General features: G+C 44.0%; 2 protein-coding genes across 2 annotated transcripts in view; one reads left to right on the top strand and one right to left on the bottom strand.

Annotated features, from left to right (window-relative positions):
- Positions 1–20,206, bottom strand: part of LOC109930964 (dynein axonemal heavy chain 8-like) — a 2,199,840-nt gene that overhangs the window by 2,071,743 nt on the left and 107,891 nt on the right. The window lies entirely within an intron of this gene.
- lrrc73 (leucine rich repeat containing 73) overlaps positions 837–20,206 on the top strand; it is a 58,065-nt gene continuing 38,695 nt past the window's right edge. Inside the window, exon 1 of the mRNA XM_048596741.1 lies at positions 837–1,248. Within this exon, the coding sequence (XP_048452698.1) occupies positions 977–1,248 (272 nt within the window). The 5' untranslated portion in view covers positions 837–976. The remainder of the gene's footprint in view (positions 1,249–20,206) is intronic.

Below are 20,206 nucleotides of genomic sequence, written 5' to 3'. Positions count from 1 at the left end.
CCATTTCTGATGAGGGGTCTAGGCCCGAAACGTCAGCCTTCCTGCTCCTATGATGCTGCTTGGCCTGCTATGTTCATCCAGCTCTACACCTTGTTATCACTATCTGGTAGGCATTGCATTATGACATAGATTCCATACAGCACATTCAAACCCATGACCATGACCAACTGGAAGTTAAAGGTTAGCAGATACATGGGAACACCACAACAACTAGCTGGAAGTACCCCTCTAACCTCCACATTGAATAATACAGCATGGAAACAGACCCTTCCATCCAACCAGACCAAGCCGAACATAATCATTATCAGGCTTTAAAAATAAATTGTCATGCTTTCAGTGTCACTGGGTCAAAATCCTGGAACTCCCTCCTTAACATCATTGTGGGTCTACCTAAACCAAATGGACTACAGCAGTTCGAGAGGCTGCTTATTTCCATTTTCTCAAGGGCAACTAGGGACAGGCAAGCCAGCAAGTCTACATGCCATGAATTATTTTTAAACCCATAATTACACAGAAAGTTGAAATAAATCTTTTACACTTCATTAATAAAATGACTTTAGAATATTATGAATGTTAAGACGAGAACCACCACATAAATAAATGAGGAGCTCTCTCGTTCTGATGTTAACGCTCTAATTCCATTTTGAGCGCCTGAAGTGATCGAGTTTTCTACGTAGGATTACAGTCACTGTGACGATTGCTCTGCCATTTGCACTCTATCCAAACGCGATTGAAAACCAGGTCCAACAGATCCATCCGACCTCAATTAAACGGCAAAAGCAAGCCTGGAAAAATAGAGAATCCCTTTTGCTGCTTCGCAATTTACTTCGATTGCAAAGAGCGAAGATAGTTGCAATTGAGTTTGTGTGTTGCGGGGCTGAGGATGAATTTGCCATCTGGAGACGCTGTGTCCATAGTAACAGGCAGCTGATTGCGGCCGGCGCACAAACACTGAAACAGCTCCGGAAGGACGGCGATGCTGTCCGGCTCCATCCAGATCTCCGGAGAGACCCTCTCCTCGGCGGAGGTGAAAGACATTTGTGACTCTCTGAGGACCAATTCGGTACGGCTATTGTCGCTGAGGGGCTGTCACATCTCAGACCGTGATTTCCACCGCATCAGCCGGCATGTGGCGGACTGTCAATCCTTGGCACAGCTCAACCTAAACCTTGGGGTAGTCAGTAACATCAACCGAGTGAAACAGCTGGCAGAAGCACTGGCATCCAACAGGTCCATCCACTCCCTCTTGTGAGTATTAGGGTTATAGAATCAAATTATGGAAGGGGAGCCATAGAGCCTAATTTGGGAGGAATGTTACCTTTTTTAATTGAGTGACAGTGTCTGTGTATTTTTAATCTGACTTTCAGATATATTATGACAAACCTCCGGAGCAGGTGGGGCTTGAACCTGGACCTTCTGGCCCAGAGCTTAGGAAAAAATCACTTTATCAAAAGACCCATTTGGCAGTATGCATCCATTGACTAACCGATTCATTATCTAGTCAATGAAGTGTGGAGCTGGAGGACACGACAGTCTGGCGGCATCACAGGAGCAGGAAAGTCGATGTTTTGGGTTTAAACCCTTCATCAGGAATGGGGAGTGGGAAGGGAGCTCGAAAATAAATTGAGGGGATGGGGAAAGGTAGGTGGGATGGTGATAGGTCGATGCAGGTAGTGGGTAGTGGAGATTGGTCAGTGGGAAAGCTGTGGCAGAAAGGTGAGAAAAAGATGAACAGGTTGTGTCAGGTCAAGGAAGTGGGGATGAGAGGGAGGGTTGGACATGGGATGAGGCTGGGCATGGGGAGATTTTGAAACTGGTGAATTCCATGTTGAGGCTATCAGGCTGTAAGCACCTGAGGCGGAATATAAGGTGTTGTTCTTCCAGTTTGCATGTGGCATCATTGTGACACTGGAGGAGACCCAGGATAGACATGTCACCAAGGGAGTGGGGAGGGAGTTAAAATGATTAGCAACCAGATGGTGTTGATGATAATAGTATACAGAGTGCAGATGCTCCATGAATCAGTCACTGAGTCTGCGCTTGGTCTCACTGTTGTAGAGGACACCACTTCGGGAACAACGGATACAGTAGACCAGATTGCAGGATGTATAGGTGAATCCCTGATGGAGGTGAGAGGGGAGGTTTGGGTGCAGATATAACACCTCTTCTGGTTGCAGGGAAAGGTGCTGGGTGTGGTGGTGTTGATGGGGAATGTGGAGCGGACGAGGGAGTCGCGGAATGAGCGGTCCCTACGAAAGGCAGATAAGGGTGGGGAGGGAAATATCTCTTTGGTGGTCTGGTTGGATTGCAGGTGGCAGAAGTGGCGGAGGATGATGTGCTGGATGCAGATGTTGGTGGGATGGTGTGTGAGCACCGGGGGATTCTGTCCTTATTTTTGTTGAGGGGAGGGGCTCTGAGAGCAGAAGTGCAGGAAAAGCAAGACATGCAGTTGAGGGCATTATGAATCAACAGAGGGGGAAAGTTGTGGTCCTTGAAGTAGGAGGACATCTGGGATGTCCGTGAGTGGAACGGTCTATCTTGGGAGCAGATGCGGCAGAAGCAGAGGAATTGGGAATAAAGGATCAAATTCTTGCAGGAGGGTGGGTGAGAGGAGGTGTAGTCAAGGTCACAGAGTCCCCCTGGTCTTCACATACTACCCCTGCATCCAGCACATTAGAACATAGAACAGTACAGCACAGTACAGGCCCTTCGGCCCACGATGTTGTGCCGAACTTTTACCCTAAACCTAAAGTCTATCTAACCTCCACCCCTACCTTATACTATCATCCATATGCCTATCTAACAGCCGCTTAAATGCCCCTAATGAGGCTGACTCCACTACCCTCTCCGGCAATGCATTCCACGCCCCTACCACTCTCTGAGTAAAGAACCTACCTCTGATGCCTCCCCTATATCTACCTCCACTCACTTTAAAACTATGCCCCCTCGTAATAGCTACCTCCACCCTAGGAAAAAGTCTCTGACTATCCACTCTATCTATACCTCTGATCATTTTGTATACCTCTATCAAGTCACGTCTCATCCTTCATCGTTCTAAAGAGAAAAGCCCTAGCTCTCTCAACCTTTCCTCGTAAGACCTTCCCTCCATTCCAGGCAACATCCTGGTATATCTCCTCTGCACCTTTTCCAACGCTTCCACATCTTTCCTGTAATGAGGCGACCAGAACTGGACACAATACTCCAGATGTGGCCGAACCAGGCTTTTGTTTAGCTGGAGCATAACTTCATGGCGCTTGAACTCCATCCCTCTATTACTGAAAGCTAACACACCATATGCCTTCTTAACAACTCTATCCACCTGGGTGGCAGCTTTCAGAGAACTGTGTACATGAACCCCAAGATCCCTCTGCTCCTCCACACTGCCAAGAATCTTTCCATTAACCCTGTATTCTGCTTTCAAATTTGTCCTTCCAAAATGAATCGCCTCACACTTTTCAGGGTTAACCTCCATCTGCCACTTCTCAGCCCAGCTCTGCATCCTATCAATGTCCCTTTGTAACCTAGAATGGCTCTCCGCACTATCCACAACTTGACCACCTTCATATCGTCTGCGAACTTACTAATCCACCCTTCCACTCCTACATCCAAATCATTGACAAAGATCACAAATAGAAGAGGACCCAGAACAGATGCTTGTGGTACACCACTCGTAACTGAGCACCATGTTGAATATTTTCCGTCCACTACCACCCTTTGTCTTCTAAGGGTCAGCCAATTCTGAATCCAATCTGCCACATTTCCCCGTATCCCATGCCTCCTTACTTTCTGCATGAGCCTACCATGGGGAACCTTATCAAACGCCTTACTTAAATCCATGTATACCACATCCACTGCACTCCCTTCATCCACATGTTTGGTCACCTCTTCAAAGAATTCAAAGAATGAGGCATGATCTACCCCTCACAAATCCATGCTGACTATCACGAATCAAACTGTGCCTATCCAAGTGATCATAAATCCTACCTCTCATAATTTGCCCACCACTGAAGGAAGACTAACTGGCCTGTAATTTCCAGGGTTATCCCTATTCCCTTTTTGAACAAGGGAATGACGTTTGCCTCTCTCCAATCTTCCAGCACTATACCTGTGGACAGTGAGGACGAAAAGATCATCACCACAGGCCCTGCGATCTCTTCCCTCGCTTCCCATAGAATCCTTGGATAAATCCCATCAGGCCCGGGGGACTTATCTATCTTCAAGTTCCTCAAAATTCCTAGCACATCTTCCTTACTAACATCGATCTCGTCTAGCCTACCAGCCTGTTTCACACTGTCCTCCTCTACAACTAGGTCCCTCTCAGTTGTGAATACCAAAGAAAAGTATTCATTAAGGACCTTTCCTATCTCTTTAGGCTCCGTGCACAAATCCCCTTTACAATCCTAGATCGGCCCTACCCTTTCTCTGGTCATTCTCTTATTCCTCATATACATGTAAAAAGCCTTGAAGCTTTCTTTGATCCTATCTGCCAAGGTTTTCTCATGCCCCCTTATAGCTCTCCTAAGCCCTTTCTTCAGCTCCTTCCTGGCTAACTTGTATCCCTCTAGAGCCTTTTCCGATCCTTGTTCCTAAACCTTATATAAGCATCCTTCTTCCTCTTAACCAGTCATTCGACCTCTCTTGAGAACCAAGGCTCCGTCACTCAACCACATCTTCCCTGCCTGCTAGGGACAAACATATCGAGCACACACAGTATGCATTCCTTAAACAATCCCCACATTTCAATACCTCCGCCATTTCCATCACCTGCAATCCGACCCCACCACCAAAGAGATATTTCCCTTCCCACCCCTATCTGCCTTTCTTAGGGACCGCTCACTCCGTGACTCCCTCGTCCACTCCACATTCCCCACCAGCCCCGCCTCACCCGGCATCTTTCCCTGCAACCGTAGGAGATGCTACATCTCCCCTCTCATCTTTGTTCAAAGCCCCAGACAATCTTTCCACATCTGAAGGGATTCACCTATACATCCTCCAACCTGGTCTCCTGTATCCATTGTTCCCAATGTGGTATCCTCTACATTGGTGAGACCAAACGCAGACTCAGGAGTACCTGCGCTCTGTATGCTATTATCAACAACACCTTCCGGTTGCCAACCATTTTAACTCCCCCTCCCACTCCCTTGGTGACATGTCCATCCTGGGCCTCCTACAGTGTCACATTGACACCACATGCAAACTGGAGGAACAACACCTCATATTCCGCCTCGGGAGCTTACAGCCCAATTCACCAGTTTCAAAATCTCCCCATGCCCAACCTCATCCCATGTCCAAACCTCCCTCTCATCCCCACCTCCTTGACCTGACACAACCTGTCCATCTTCTTTCCCACCTGTCCGCCCCATCCTTGCCACTGACCAATCTCCACTACCCACTACCTGCATCCACCTATCACCATCCCACCTACCGTCCCTCAGCCCCATCCATCCCCTCTATTTATTTCCGAGCTCCATTCCCCCTCCCCAGTCCTGATGAAGGGTGTAAACCCGAAACATTGACTTTCCTACTCCTCTGATGCTGCCTAACCTGCTGTGTTCCTCCAGCTCCACACTGTGTTGACTCTGACTCCAGCATCTTCAGTTCTTGCAACCTCCAAGTGGTTCATTATCAATTCCTCCATTTGTAGGAAGCTGATTGTCCGACTGTCAATTTGGCCATTTGCAGTGAGCTTATAGTTGTAACAATCTTACAATCTTGTTCTGCCAAAGAACGATGCTTTTTGTCCATATTGAATATTTGCAAGAATATTGTGCAATTCCCACTTCACCTACACTTGCTCCAATATCTTGAATTTGTTTTTCAACAGATAACTGTCCAATCCCCCTTTAAAACCCACAGATTAAAGTATTTGTACCAAGATCTTAGGCATACATTTCGGATCCTAACAATTTGCTGCATAAAAAAATACTTCTCAAGTCGCCTTTGGTTCTGTTGCCAATTGTCTTGAGCCTGTGTCCTTTGGTTCTTGAATCCTCCACCAATGATAATAGTTCTTTGGGTAGAATCTTAGAAGGGCTAGAACAATGTGGGCTATGGTGAGAAATGTGGCAAAATTGCACAAAATGTCCAGCGAATCTATCACAATGTCAGGAACCATTCACTGCATTTTTTAACTAAGTAATGGGTGTCAAGGTGAGATTTTTGGTAGGCAGTTGCCTAATAAGAAGGATTATTATTTGTTAGTGACCTTATTAAATGCAAATATCATCTCATTAATGTGCAGTTTTTGTCATGCCATCTGTCTCCTGTAAACTAGATGCTAAGAATTCTCAGCATGAAAGCCAGAGTAAGTACCTGGCAACTTCACCTTGCAGCTGGCTGCAAAGAGCTTCCATGTGGGCCACCATGCAAAGTTCTCACAGATGACTGAAGTAAAAGTGGGAGAACACTTTGGGTCTAGTGATCATAATTCTAGTAGTTTCAAAATGGTTATGGAAAAGGATAAGTCTTCCATAAAAGTTAAAGTTTTAATTGTAGTGAGGCAAATTTTAATGGTATGAGACAAGAACTTTCAAAAGTTGAATGGAGTAGACCTGTTCGAGTGGGAGGTATTCAAGAGCATGATGACGAGAGTTCAGAGGCATTTTGTTTTTGTTGGAGTGAAGGGCAAGGATGGTAAGAATAAGGAACATTGGATGAATAAAGATGTTTAGGTTCTAGTTAAGAATGAAAAATAATCTTTTTTTAGATATAGATAACTTGGTTCAATTGAATCTCTTAATTAATATAAAGAGTGTAGGGGCATTCTTAAAAGAGAAATCAGGAAGGCAAAGAAGGGATATGACATCGCATTGGCAGATAAGGTTAAGGATAATCCAAAGAGATTCTACAAATCATTAAGAGCAATAGGGAAACTAGAAAGAGGTTTGGGCCTCTTAAAGATCAAGGAAGTCAAGTTTGTGTTGAACCCCAGGAGACGGGAGAGATACTAAATGAATATTTCGCATCAGTTTTTACTGTGGAGAAGGTAATGGAGTCCAGAAAATGCGGAGAAATAAACTTTGATGTTTTAAAAACAGTTCACATTATAGAAGAGGAGGTTTGGGAGGTCTTAGAGAATATAAAGGTGGATAAATCTCCAGGACTTGATCAAATGTATCCCAGAATGTTGTGGGAAGTAAGGGAGGAAATTATGAGACCCCTTGCAGAAATATTTGCATCATCTATAACTACAGTTGAGGATGACTGGAGGATGACTAATGTCGTACCTTTGTTTACGAAAGGTTGTAAGGAGAAACAGGGAGCTACAGACCAATGAGTCTGATTTTGGTTGTGGGTAAATTGTTGGAGGTATTTATAAAAAAAAGGATTTGTGGACATTTGGAAAGGCAAAAAATTGATTAGGGATAGTCCGCATGGTTTTGTGTGAGGAAAATCATGTCTCACAAACTTGATTGAATATTTTGAGGAAGTTACCAAAAAGGGTGATGGTGGCAGAGCAGTAGATGTTTATTTGAATTTTAGTAAAGTCTATGACTTAGTAAGGTAAGCTTGACAATTGGATGCATAATTGGCTTAATGGGAGGAGACAGAGGAGGAGACAGAGAGAAATGGTGGAGGGCTGCTTTTCGGACTGGAAGCCTGTGACCAGCGGTGTTCGACAAGGATCGGTTCTGGGTCCTCTTTTGTTTGTCATTTATATAAATGATTTGGATGAAAATATAGAAAGCATGGTTAGTGAGTTTGCAGATGACACCAAAATTGGTGGCATTGTAGACAGTGAAGAAGGTTTTCTAAGATTACAAAGGGATCTTGATGTAATGGATCAATGGGCTGAAAAATGGCAGATGGAGTTTAATCTGGATAAATGCAAGGTATTGCATTTTGGTACAACAAACAATGGTAGGGTCTTGGATAGTGTTATAGAACAGAGGGACTTAGGGGTACAGGTACATAATTCTTAAAAGTTTGGGTCACATATAGACAGGATGGTTAAAAAGGCGTTTGGCCCGCTTGCCTTCATTGCTCAGTCCTTTGAGTATAGGAGTTGGAAAGTTATGTTGAGGTTTTACAGCACATTGGTGAGGCCTCTTCTGGAATACTGAGTCCAGTTCTGGTTGCCCAGTTATAGGAAGGATATTATCAAACTGGAGAGAGTTCAAAAGAAATTTACCAGGATGATGCTGGTATGGAAGGTTTAAGTTATAAGGAAAGGCTGGATAGGCTGGGACTTTTTTCACTGGAGCATAGGAGGTTGAGAGGTGACTTGACATAAGTTTATAAAATAATGGGCAGTATAGATAGAGTTAATGACAGTTGTCTTTTCCCTAAGATGGGGAATTTCAAGACTAGGGGGCACATTTTTAAGGTGAGAAGGGAGAGATCTAAAAAAGACATAAGAGGCAAATTTTTTACACAGAGGGTGGTTTGCGTGTGGAAAGAACTTTATGATGAAGTGGGTGCGGGTACAATTACAACGTTTAAAAGATATTTGGATGAAAATATGACTGTTTGACTCTATAATATGCAGGCATCAGCCACATGTGGCCCTCTTCCATAGATATTAACATCTGATAATTGCCAAGTCCTCAGAATCCTCATTGCACCTCTATGACCCACTTGCAGGATGCTTAGGTAGTTGAGACCTGCATTTCAGAGTGCATTGGCAACTAACATTGTAAGGCCACTGTGAGGCCATTTTGTGGACACAGTCAGGCATTCAACTCACGAATTTGACCAGGGTGCATCCTAGGGCTGCCTGTTTGCTGTTAGCAGTTGCACACTTGGCGCCCACCTACATACATACAGCATCTCTCCCCTGCTTTGCCTAAAAGCATAATAACAGAACCGAATCACTTACCTTACAGCTCTGTCCTCTGTCAAGGAGTCAGACAGATTGCTGTACTAACTACATCGATCTCACACCTGCACTATGTGCCAGCAGCTCACATGGCAAAAATGCTACACTCTCAACAAGCAGGCAGCCATGTCTCAAAGTCTTAGGGAGTAGCTTTCGCTGAAATCTGTGGAAGTATCGATCAGTGAGAAGGTCCCAGCACAGTAAGACAAGGGCAGTCCCTGAAAGCAGTCAGGGGGATTGGCAGCAGTCAAGGGTCCAGTTGGGGTGTTCTCAGTAAGTAAATCCAAGCCTCTGCAGTCAGGGAAGTGGATCCCAGTAGGTATGTGGCTCCAGTTTCTAAGGTAGGGCAATCGCAGTTAGGGAGATAACAGACATCAGTCAAGGCTCTGGGCCCTTCTAATCCAATGCTAGCCATTGGAGGACCACAGTCCGTCCTTCTAGGACTTTCACTAAAACGAAGGTTAGAAAGTGACAAAGTCAGTTTGCTGCGGGAGGGAGACTCAGAAAACTATTCATGGGGTTTGGGGGCTGCCAGCTGGCAGAAAGGAAGGATGACAGTTGAAAAGGGGTTGCAATACATTAAAGTATGGGTGGAAACAGGATCATGTGGAAGAAGAGATTGCCCATAACAGAAGCATCCTAGCTTCAAGGCGGGGCTTACAGTGTATGACAACATTTGGCAGGGTCACCTCATATGTCAGGCTGGTGGTGTAAGGTGGGCAACTGCACATTCGTAGGCTGGTCAGGGAGAGACTCAAAGGACTGGAAAATGATAAATGTAACACCTCTGTTTAAGAAGGGAGGGAGGCTGAGGTTGGGAATTATAGGCCGGTTAGTCTGACCTCAGTCTTTGGTAAGATTTTAGAGTTCATTATTAAAGATGAGATTGCAGAGTATTTGGAAGTGCAGGGTAAAATAGGACTTAGCACAGCTTCGTCAAGTGAAGTCATGCCTCACAAATTTGTTAGAATTCTTTGAGGAGGTAATGAGCAAGTCATTATGAAGGAGGGCCATTGGGCATGGTCTATTTGGATTTCTAGAAGGCTTTGGCAAGGTGCCTAATAGGCTGCTAAATAAGATAAGAGCCCATGGTGTTCAGGCAAGGTATGGCATAGATAGAGGATTGGCTGACTGGAAGAAGGCAAACAGTAAGCAGAAAGGGGTCTTTTTCAGGATGGCAGCTGGTGACTAGTGGAGTTCTGCAGGAATCAGTTTTGGGGTCACAACTATTCACAATACACGTTAACTAACTGGGCAAAGGAACTGAGGGCATTGTTGATAAGTTTTCAGGTGACATAAAGATAGTTGGGGTATCAGATAGTGTTAAGAAAGTAGGGAGGCTGCAGAAGCAGTTGGACAGGCTAGGAGAGTGGACAAAGAAGTGGTACATAAAATAAAATGTGGGAAAGTGTGAGGTTTTGCACTTTATTAGGAAGAATAGAGGCATAAACTATCTTCTAAATGGGGAAAGGCTTCAGAAATCTGAAGCAGAAAGGGACTTCAGAGTCCTAGTTCAAGATTCTCTTAAGATTAACATGCAGGTTCAGTTGGCTGTTAGGAAGTCAAATGCAATGTTAGCATTCATTTAAAGAGGGCTAGAATACAAGAGCAGAGAGGTACTGCTGAGGCTGTATAAGGCTCTGGTCAGACCATATTTGGAATATTGTGAGCAGTTTTGGACTTTGTATGTAAGGGCGATGTACTGGCGTTGGAAGGGGTCCAGAGGAGGTTTACAAGAATGATCCCAGGAATGAAGGGCTTGTCATATAAGGAGTGGTTGAGGACTCTGGGTCTGGCCTGATGGAGTTTAGCAGGATGAAGGACTATCCAATTGAAAATTACAGAATACTGAGTGGCCTAGATAAAATGGACATGGTGAATGTTTTCACCGTTAGGGAAGACCAGGACCTGAGTACACAGCCTCAGAACGAAGGAACAACCCTTTAGAACTGAGGTGAGGAGGAATTTCTTCAACCAAAGGGTGATGAATCTGTAGAACTCATTGTTGCAGATGGTTGTGGAGACCAAGTCATTGACTGTATTTAAGACAGGGATAGATATGTTCTTTGATTTGATTTATTTATTGTCACATGTATCTTGTTACAAAATACAGTGAAAAGTGTTGTATAGTGTCGTCACTTTCTGGAACCATCTGAATACACAAAAAATAAACCAAAATGTAGAATATAAAGGCAGAAAAATGAACAAATAAAGGAAGTGTCCAACTTTACAGTCTTTCCTGCTAAGTACTTCATCATGGACCATATGGCTGGCGGCCAGGCACAAGTTCTCTTCTTGATTAGTAAAGAGATTAAGGGAACAAAAGGGTCAATAGTTCCAGCAGCAACCGTTGCAGTATATACACTTTGTTCATCTTTGTTCCAAGTGCTGTTGCCGGCTTTCAACACAGACATCGCTCCAATGTACATCCTGTCTGGACAGCGCATGAGGTACTATGGTGGCACAGTTACACTCGGGGCCAGACAGAAATTCAAACAGATGTAATGTGGAACATTACATTTATTGGATTTTCAGATATTAAAGGCATCAAGGGGTATGGAGAGAAAGCAGGACTATGGCATTGAGATGGAGACTCTGCCATGATTATATTCAAAGAGGGAGCAGGCTCAAATAGCAGATTAGCCTACAGCTGCGCCTGGTTTCTATGAAATGTGAAAATTGTTGTGTAGTCACCCCTTCCAGCAGGGTGTCCTCAAAAGATTATGTTTTTTCTTTCCCTGCCACCATGTCTCAGTGCTGTCCCAAGTTCTGCAGCTGGGCTGGAGGGAGCCTTCATGATAGTGAATCCCATAGGCCCTCGAGGTTTTGTCAGGCAGTAGCAAGGCATTTGTGTCTGTACATCTCAAACATGCTGACAGTCTCCTTGCCAGAGGCAAGTGAACCCTCCTCAGTTCATCTGAGAGGGGCAGGCAGGCTACAGGCTGGGGTCTAGAAACTTCTCAAGCTTCCTTAGCAGAGACATCTGAAGGACCTGTGTGTGGTTCCTTCTCTGGATGGCTGCCAGGAAGCCTCAGAACTCTCAGAGATCAAGGAGATCCTTTCTGGTGGACCAGTCCATATCTCTGCCATGACTGCTGGCACCTTCACAAGAGAGAGAAGGAATTGAGGCCAATGGTTAGAAGTGTAATGAGTGACACTGACAGAGGGGTTAATATGAGAGTTGCAGTAGAATGAAGAATGGTACCCACTGAGTTGACAGGACATAGGAACAACATAGGAACATAGGAATTAGGAGCAGGAGTCAGCAATTCAGCCCTTTGAGCCTGTTCCACTAGTTAATATGATCATGGCTGATCTTAGTCTGGTCTCAACTCCACTTTCCTGCCTGCTCCCCATAGCCCTTTATCCCAACTGTTCATCAGAAACATATCTATCCCTTTCTTGAATCTATTGATTGACTCTGCTTTCACTGCACTCTGGGGCAGTAAATTTCACAGATTCATAACCCTCTGAGAGAAGTAGTTTCTCCTCATCTTAGTATTGAACCTACCTGCTCTCACTCTATATCTACACCCTCTTGTTCAAGGCTGCAGTTTTTGGGAAGAAGTTATTATCTTCCACGATGAAAACAGACAAAATATCGGTTCTATGCCTCTGCCATTTCTGAGTTTCTCATTAATACCTTGCCATTTTCGTTCACTAAAGGGCAATATTTAATTTCACTATTTTCTTCCTTTTTATATATTCTAGAAGCTTTTGGTATCAGTGTTTATGTTTTCTGCTCGTTTCCTTTTGTAGTTCATCCTCACTGTTTCACTTTTGTTTTTAGTAACCTTTTACTGATGTGTAAAGTTCTCCAGAATGCCACTAACTTTTGCAGTATAATATGTGCTAGTTTTTGCCTTTGTTATCCTTGACTTCCTTGTTAAGCCATGGATAGGTTTTCACCCTTTCACAATTCCTCTTCCTTTCAGGAATATACTTTAATTGAGAAGCACTTAGTATCACCCTAAACATTTGCCGCTGTTCTTCAACTGTCCTACCATGTAATATTTTTTACCCAGTCCACTCAGGCCAATTCCTTCCTCAGGCCTGTTTAATTACCTTTGCCTAACACTAAAACTCTTGTATGTGACTCTGTCCTCATTCTTTCAATCTGAATTTGAAACTCGAGCATGTTGTGGTCACTCCTTCCAAGAGGATCCTTAACTACATGACCATTTATCCAAACCAAAAGAACTGTGGATGTCATAAATCAGAAATTGCTGGAAAAGCTCAGCAGTTCCTGTGATGATGTTTCAGTAATCCCCACCAGGTTGCACCCATTTGTCTTTATTTGTGCTGTCAGCTCATCAAATTTATTCTGACCACCATGTGCATTTAGGTACAAGGTTTTTAAATAAGTTCTACTGATTTGTCTTTCTCTTTTAATATTTTCTTGTGGACTATGCTTTCCACACTCTCCATCTTTATTTATTAATCCCTGATAACACTGAGGTTTATCTCTATCATTTCTTCCAACTTTCAACTCACGTTTTGATCTTTTATGATTCCTTCCCATGAGACGTGGATGTTTCAATATCCCTGCAGGAGCACTCCCTGTCTTCTCTTGGAGAGCCAAAATTCTCTCATAGAAGGTGATGAACCTAATGTTGCATTCTTCTCCATCCATCCTAGCTTTTTCTGCCCTTTCATGAACTGTTTTCTCTTGTATTGAGAGAAAATGAGGGATTGAATGAAGTGAAATGAAAGTGACTGTCATAGACAGAGCCCTCAAGGAATAAAAAGAAAGCAGGAAAGAACTTAAACAAGGAGTTAGGAGGACTAAAACGGGCCATGAAATGACCTTGGCAAACAGGATTAAGGCTTTTCATACATATATAAGGAGCAACAGGGTAGCTAGGGATAGGATAGCTCCACTCAAGGACAAAGGAGAAAATTTATGTGTGGAACTGAAGGATATGAGTGAGGTCCTGAATGAGTACTTTGCGTCGGCATTCACAAAGGAGAAGGACATGGTGGATGGTGAGTCTCAGGAGGGGTATATTGATATTCTAGGGAATGTCAATATAAAAAGGGAGAAGTGTTGGGTGTTTTGGAAAGCTTTGAAGTAGTCAATACCCCAGGACAGGATGGGATCTATTCAAGAATAATAATGGAGGTAATAGAGGAAATTGCTGGGGCCTTGTATGAAATCTTTGTATCCTCTTCTGTCAAAGGAGAGTTCCCAGAGGAATGGAGAATAGCCAAGGTTGTTCCTTAATTAAAGAAGAACAACAGGGATAATCTGGGAAATTACACGTTGGTGAGCCCTATGTCAGAGGGGCAGGGAAATTATTGGGAAGATTCTTAGGGACAGGATTTATTCACATTTTGAAAAATATTGTCTTATTAGCAACAGGCAGCATGGCTTTTAGTGGGGGAGGTCATGTCTGACAACCTTAATTGAGTTTTTTTGAGGAAGTGACAAAGATGATTGATGAGTGCAGAGGGTGGATATTGTGCATATGGACTTTAGCAAGGCCTTTAACAATATTCCTCATGGCAGGCTGATACAAAAGTTGAAGTCACATGGGATCCATGGTGAGCTGTTAAGATGGATACAGAATTGGCTTAGTCACAGAAGACAGAGAATAGAAGTGGAAGGGTATTTTTCTGACTGGAGATTTGTGACCAGTGGTGTTCCACAGGGATCAGTGCTGGGACCCCTGTTGTTTGTAATGTATATAAATGATATGGTGGAGAATGTAGGTAATCAGCTCAGTAAGTTTGCGAATGACACAAAGGTTGGGAGAGCTGCAAATAGTGACGAGGTTTGCCAGAGGACACAGCAGGATGTAGATAGCTGCAGACTTGGGAGAAGAAATGGAAGATGAAATTTAACTGGCCGCATGCATTTTGGAAGATCTGATGCGGGGGGAAGTCTGCAGTAAACGTCAGAACCCTTAGAAGCGTTAACATACAAAGAGATCGAGGTATACAGGTCCAAAGTTCTCTGAAAGTGGCAACACAATGGATAAGGTGGTCAAGAAGGCCTATGACATGCTTGCCTTCATCAGTTGAGGTATAGAAATTAAAATTGGCAAGTAGCGTTGCAGCTGTATAGATCTTTAGTAAGACCATATTTGGAATATCATGTACAGTTCTGATTGCCACACTACCAGAAGGTTATGAAGCGTTGGAGAGGATACAGAAATAGTTTACCAGGATGTTGCATGGTTTGGATGGTATTAGCTATGAGGACAAATTGGACAAACTTGGTTTGTTTTCACTTGAACGTTGGAAGCTGAGGGGTGACCTGATAGAGGTGCATAAAATTATGAGGCATGGATAGGATGGATAGTCAATGTCTTTTTCCCAGGTAAAAATGTCAATTACTTTGGAACATAAGTTTAAGGAAAAAGGGAGAAAGTTTCAAGAGAAGGCAATTCTTTTAAACAGAAGTTGTTAAGTGCCTGAAATGCGCTGTCAGAGGAGATGGTAGAAGCAGATACAATCATAACATTTAAGAGTCATCTTGACAGATACGTTAATGGGCAGGGAATAGAGGGATACAGACCACATAGCGGCAAAAGGTTTTTAGATTAGAAAGGTGTCATGTGTCGGCGCAGTATTGGTGGGCTGAAGGGCCTGTACCTGTGCTGTACTGTTCTTTGTTTTAGCTGTTCATGCTGGTGCAGGTGGCAAAATATAGCAAGGTGACCCAGTCAATTTAATAGACAGTGATATGCAGGGTTAATGGTGTGCAGCGATTGGGAGGGAGAGTGGGTAGGGTAAGATATTGCAAGCAATTGTGAGAGTAGCAGAGCATGAGCCTTAATGTGAGACTGAACGATTTAGCCAATTGCAAATATTTTAGTCAACTACCTTAGACATTTTATAACACATTGCCAGGGCAAGTGCGACTTGAACCCAGGTGTCATGTTCAAAGGTTGGGACATTACCAGTATTCCAGGTAATCCTTTTCTTCTGCTCAGACGTCTGAGGTTTGAACACATCAACAACTTCCAGAACCGGAAGTTAATGTTGCGATCTGGGTCAGCATGCTGATCGCAATGCGCAAAACATACTTGTTCAGATTCATTATGACACAAGACTGTAGATACTTCTAACAAACCTATTCAGAGGTAGAGACACGACTATTGCACCACAAGAGCCTCTCAAATTTTGTTTTGATATATGCTGAAATGGTTCTGGTTGTAGTCATTTCGGGATAGCAACCTGTAATTATTGGAGTACCATGAGGATCAGTGCTGGGACCCTAGAGATGGGCCAAGTCTCTAGACCATGCTGGGCTTCAAAATTCGAGGCTTTGCTTCCAGTCCCCAAGCGCCTCGCCTCCAATCCAGGACTTGCCACCCCCGCACCATCCTGGCCTGGGACTGGCTGCCGGGACTTGTTGCCCCTGCACTGGCCTGGCCTGGGACTCACCGCCCCCACACCGACCTTGCCTGGGACTTGCTGCCCCTGTGCCGCCTGGTCTGGGACTCGCCTCCGGCACTCACCCGTCTCACGCTGGCCTGGCCTGGGACTTGCCGTCCCCATGCCGGTTTGGCCTGGGACTCACCTCCGGCACCGTCTTCAGGACTCACCACCCCTGTTCTGACCTGGTCTGGGACTCGCCTCCAGGACTGACCCCCGCCCCCACACCAGCCTGGCCTGGGACTTGCCTCTGGGACTCGCCAGCGATGACCTTTGGTCTCCTCCATTCGCCTCAGGGTAAGTTTAAGTTAGAAGTTTGAAGAAAAGAGAAAATAAAGAAAAAGAATGGGCAGAGCAGAGGAGCTCCAGCTAGAGCATCTTTCTGTGCAGCCATCTTGGATCAAAAAGGTTCACTAGCTGATACTGGATATGGAGGGAAAGTCTTATGAAAAAAGGTTGAATAGATTGGATCTGTACTTATTGGAATTTAGAAAAATGAAAGGCAATCTTAATGAAACATACAAGATTGTTGGGGAACTTCACAGGCTCGATATGTAGACGTTGTTTCCTCTTGTGGGAGGGCATAGGACTAGAGGGCATAATTTCAGAATAAGAGGCTGCATAGTTAAGAGAGATAAGGAGGAATTTCTTCCTTTAGAGGGTAGTGAATCTGTGGAATTCTTTATGTCAAAGCAGTGGCAAGACTGGGTCACTGTTGAGGGGATCAAGAGTTATGGGGAAAATGCAAGAAAGTGGGCTTGAGGATTATCAGATCAGCCATGATCTCATTGAATAAGGGCATGGATTCCATGGTTTGAATAGCCAACTTCTACTCCATTATCTTATTGTCATATGATTTTTAATGAATCTATTCAGTCAGGTTGCAACTTATGTCTGAGACAGGTATGGCTGGAATTTGGACCTTTTGGCCCATAGGTAGGGACCCTACCACCACACTACAAATACACCTTCTAAGGTGGGAGTGTAGCTGATGTTTTTAATCAACCTGTTCAGAAATGTTATGACACACATGGAGTAGGTGGAGGTGGGACCTGAACCTTCTGGTCCAGAGATAGGGACACTACCACTGAGCCAAAAGAACCCAATGACATAACATTGTCGATATTTACTAATCAACCTGTTCAGAGATGTTATTGCATACCTCTGGAGTAGGTGGGATTTGCACCCAGGCCACCTAGCTCTGAGTCAGGAACATTACCACCACAGCACAAGAACCCTAACACAACATTGTATCTACTCTGTCACAATTTTTAACACATGTAGCAAATCTCTTCTCAACCTTTTTTAAGAAGAACAACAATATCCAGCTATTTTCATAACTGAAATCCCTCTTCCCTGGAATGGTTTCATCAATCGTTTTTACACCCTTTCTAAAGCTTTCACAACCTTTAGAATTATACACTTAATTTGATACTGGTCCGTGGTGATGCTGTAATGATAGCTTGTAAAAATTTGGATGAGATCATTTAAATACTTAAGCTCAATTGCAGTCAACTCAATTTGTTTTCACTTGAACAGGTTCGAACACCTCTACCACCTCTTTCTCAAGGGCAGTTAGGGATGGACATTAATACCCTAGCAAAAGATGCCCAAATTCTATGAGCAAATAAATAAGAAATTATTCAGAACACACATCTGGAATTGCAACCAATTCATTACATCATTTTTAAAACCAGATAAAATTCTAATTGTAACGAGCTCACTTCATATGGAGACGGAAAATGGGTATTTTTATCAGTCCACAACATATTTCTGCTGAGTGATCAGACCAAAAAGCATAAACCTTCAGTGCCTCTGCTTTGGCAACAATTTGTGAACACCATCTTGCCTGTACAGGTACTTCTTGTAGATGTGGTTAGCAATGGATCTTGTACAAGAATTTTTTTTACCCCTTTTAGTATGTTATGTTAAGTCAGACTAGTGATTATTGGGATTTGCAACAAGTTATTATTAGGTCAATTTCATTGATATTAAGTTACATCGTCCAAGGATAGCGCCTTAAATCATAAGGGCATTTTATAGAAGGCGATAGCTGCTTACTTCCAAATCTTGATCAGATTGTGTGTAATGAGCTTTATTCTTGAGCCAGACGTTGGCAGACTGTGATGTTCCATAGGTTGTAACAGATTGGAAGGATACCTTTGTCTGTGCAAGTTCTGCAAGTCTTGAATCTTTTAGAAACAATCTTATACATTATTAAGTAAAAATCCACTCTTTTGATGTATTACTTATTAAATCTCCAATTTTCTTTATTGGTTCATAGGGTGTGGGCATTGCTGACTAGACCAGCATGTATTACCAATTCCAAATTGCCCTGGAGAAGGTGATGGGGAACTGCCTTCAAAAAATGCAGAGATAACAAGGTGTAGAGCTGGATGAACACAGCAGGCCAAGCAGCATCAGAGGAGCAGGAAAGCTGACATTTCGGGCCGAGACCCTTCTTCAGAAATGGGGGAGGGGAAGGAGGTTCTGAAATAAATAGGGAGAGAGGGGAAGGCGGATAGAAGATGGATAGAAGAGAAGATAGGTGGAGAGGAGACAGACAGGTCAAAGAGGCGGGGATGGAGCCAGTAAAGGTGAGTGTAGGTGGGGAGTTAGGGAGGAGGTAGGTCAGTCCAGGGAGATAGGTCAGTCAAGGGGGTGGGATGAGGTTGGTAGGTAGGAGATGGGGGTGGGGCTTGAGGTAGGAGGAGGGGATAGGTGGGAGGAAGGACAGGTTAGGGAGGCGGGGACAAGCTGGGCTGGTTTTGGGATGCGGTAGGGGAAGGGGAGATTTTGAAGCTTGTGAAGTCCACATTGATACCATTGGGCTGCAGGGTTCCCAAGCGGAATATGAGTTGCTGTTCCTGCAACCTTCGGGTGGCATCATTGTGGCACTGCAGGAGGCCCAGGATGGACATGTCATCTGAGGTATGGGAGGGGGAGTTGAAATGGTTCGCGACTGGGAGGTGCAGTTGTTTGGTGCGAACCAACATAGATGTTCTGCAAAGCGGTCCCCAAGCCGCTGCTTGGTTTCCCCGATGTAGAGGAGGCCACAACGGGAACAGCAGATACAGTATACCACATTAGCAGATGTGCAGGTGAACATTTGCTTGATGTGGAAAGTCTTCTTGGGGCCTGGGATGGGGGTGAGGGGGGAGGTGTAGGGGCAGGTGTAGCACTTCCTGCGGTTGCAGGGAAAAGTGCCGGGTGTGGTGGGGCTGGAGGGGAGTGTCGAGCGGACAAGGGGGTCACGGAGAGAGTGGTCCCTCCAGAAAGCAGATAAGGGTGGGGAGGGAAAAATGTCTTTGGTGGTGGGGTCGGAGACCCCTTCAAAAAATGCAGTTTCTCCCGTATTAGCACATGTCTACTAGAAACCCTGGAACTCCTTTCCTAACATCATTTGGGTGTCCCTACATTCCAACAACAATCTGGCCGGATCAGAATATGTGTGGCTTTGAGGGAACTTGTGGGTGATAATGATCAAATGAGGCTCAATACTCATTTGGTTATCTGTTTCTGATTAATGTCTAAACGCAAATCAATAAAGTAGTTAACAAAAAAATGTGTAGAATGAAATGGCTGCAGGAAACTATCTGTTAGAGATAAGATGACTTGTTAGCTCATCTCAGTGAATATAAATGAAACTAATTTTAAAATGTTTTTCTGGAAAGCACTATGTGAATCCACTTGCATGTCACTGATTGCAAAGATAATTATGAGATTTTTGCATCCTAGTCGCTGGGTCTCCTTTATCTGGTTGCAGGAGTAATACTTTACTGCAGCTATCCATGGAGGCCACTAGTAAAGGGGCCTGCTTTTCAATAGATGAGGGAGTGAAAGATTATGGGATGCAAACAGGAAAGTGGAGTTGACAGCATAACCAGGTCAGTCATGATCTCATCGAATGACCTTCTCCTAATTCAACTCCCTTTCTTAATTTGTAATGACTCAAGTTAAAGCATACCAACGGTGAAACTTTCACTTAAACAGATTAAACATTAT

Source organism: Rhincodon typus, chromosome 5 (assembly GCF_021869965.1).
Source record: "Rhincodon typus isolate 14 chromosome 5, sRhiTyp1.1, whole genome shotgun sequence".
Classification (NCBI taxonomy): Eukaryota; Metazoa; Chordata; class Chondrichthyes; order Orectolobiformes; family Rhincodontidae; genus Rhincodon; species Rhincodon typus.
Note: the sequence above shows the minus strand (reverse complement) of the source record. Positions and strands in the feature narration are given on the sequence as shown.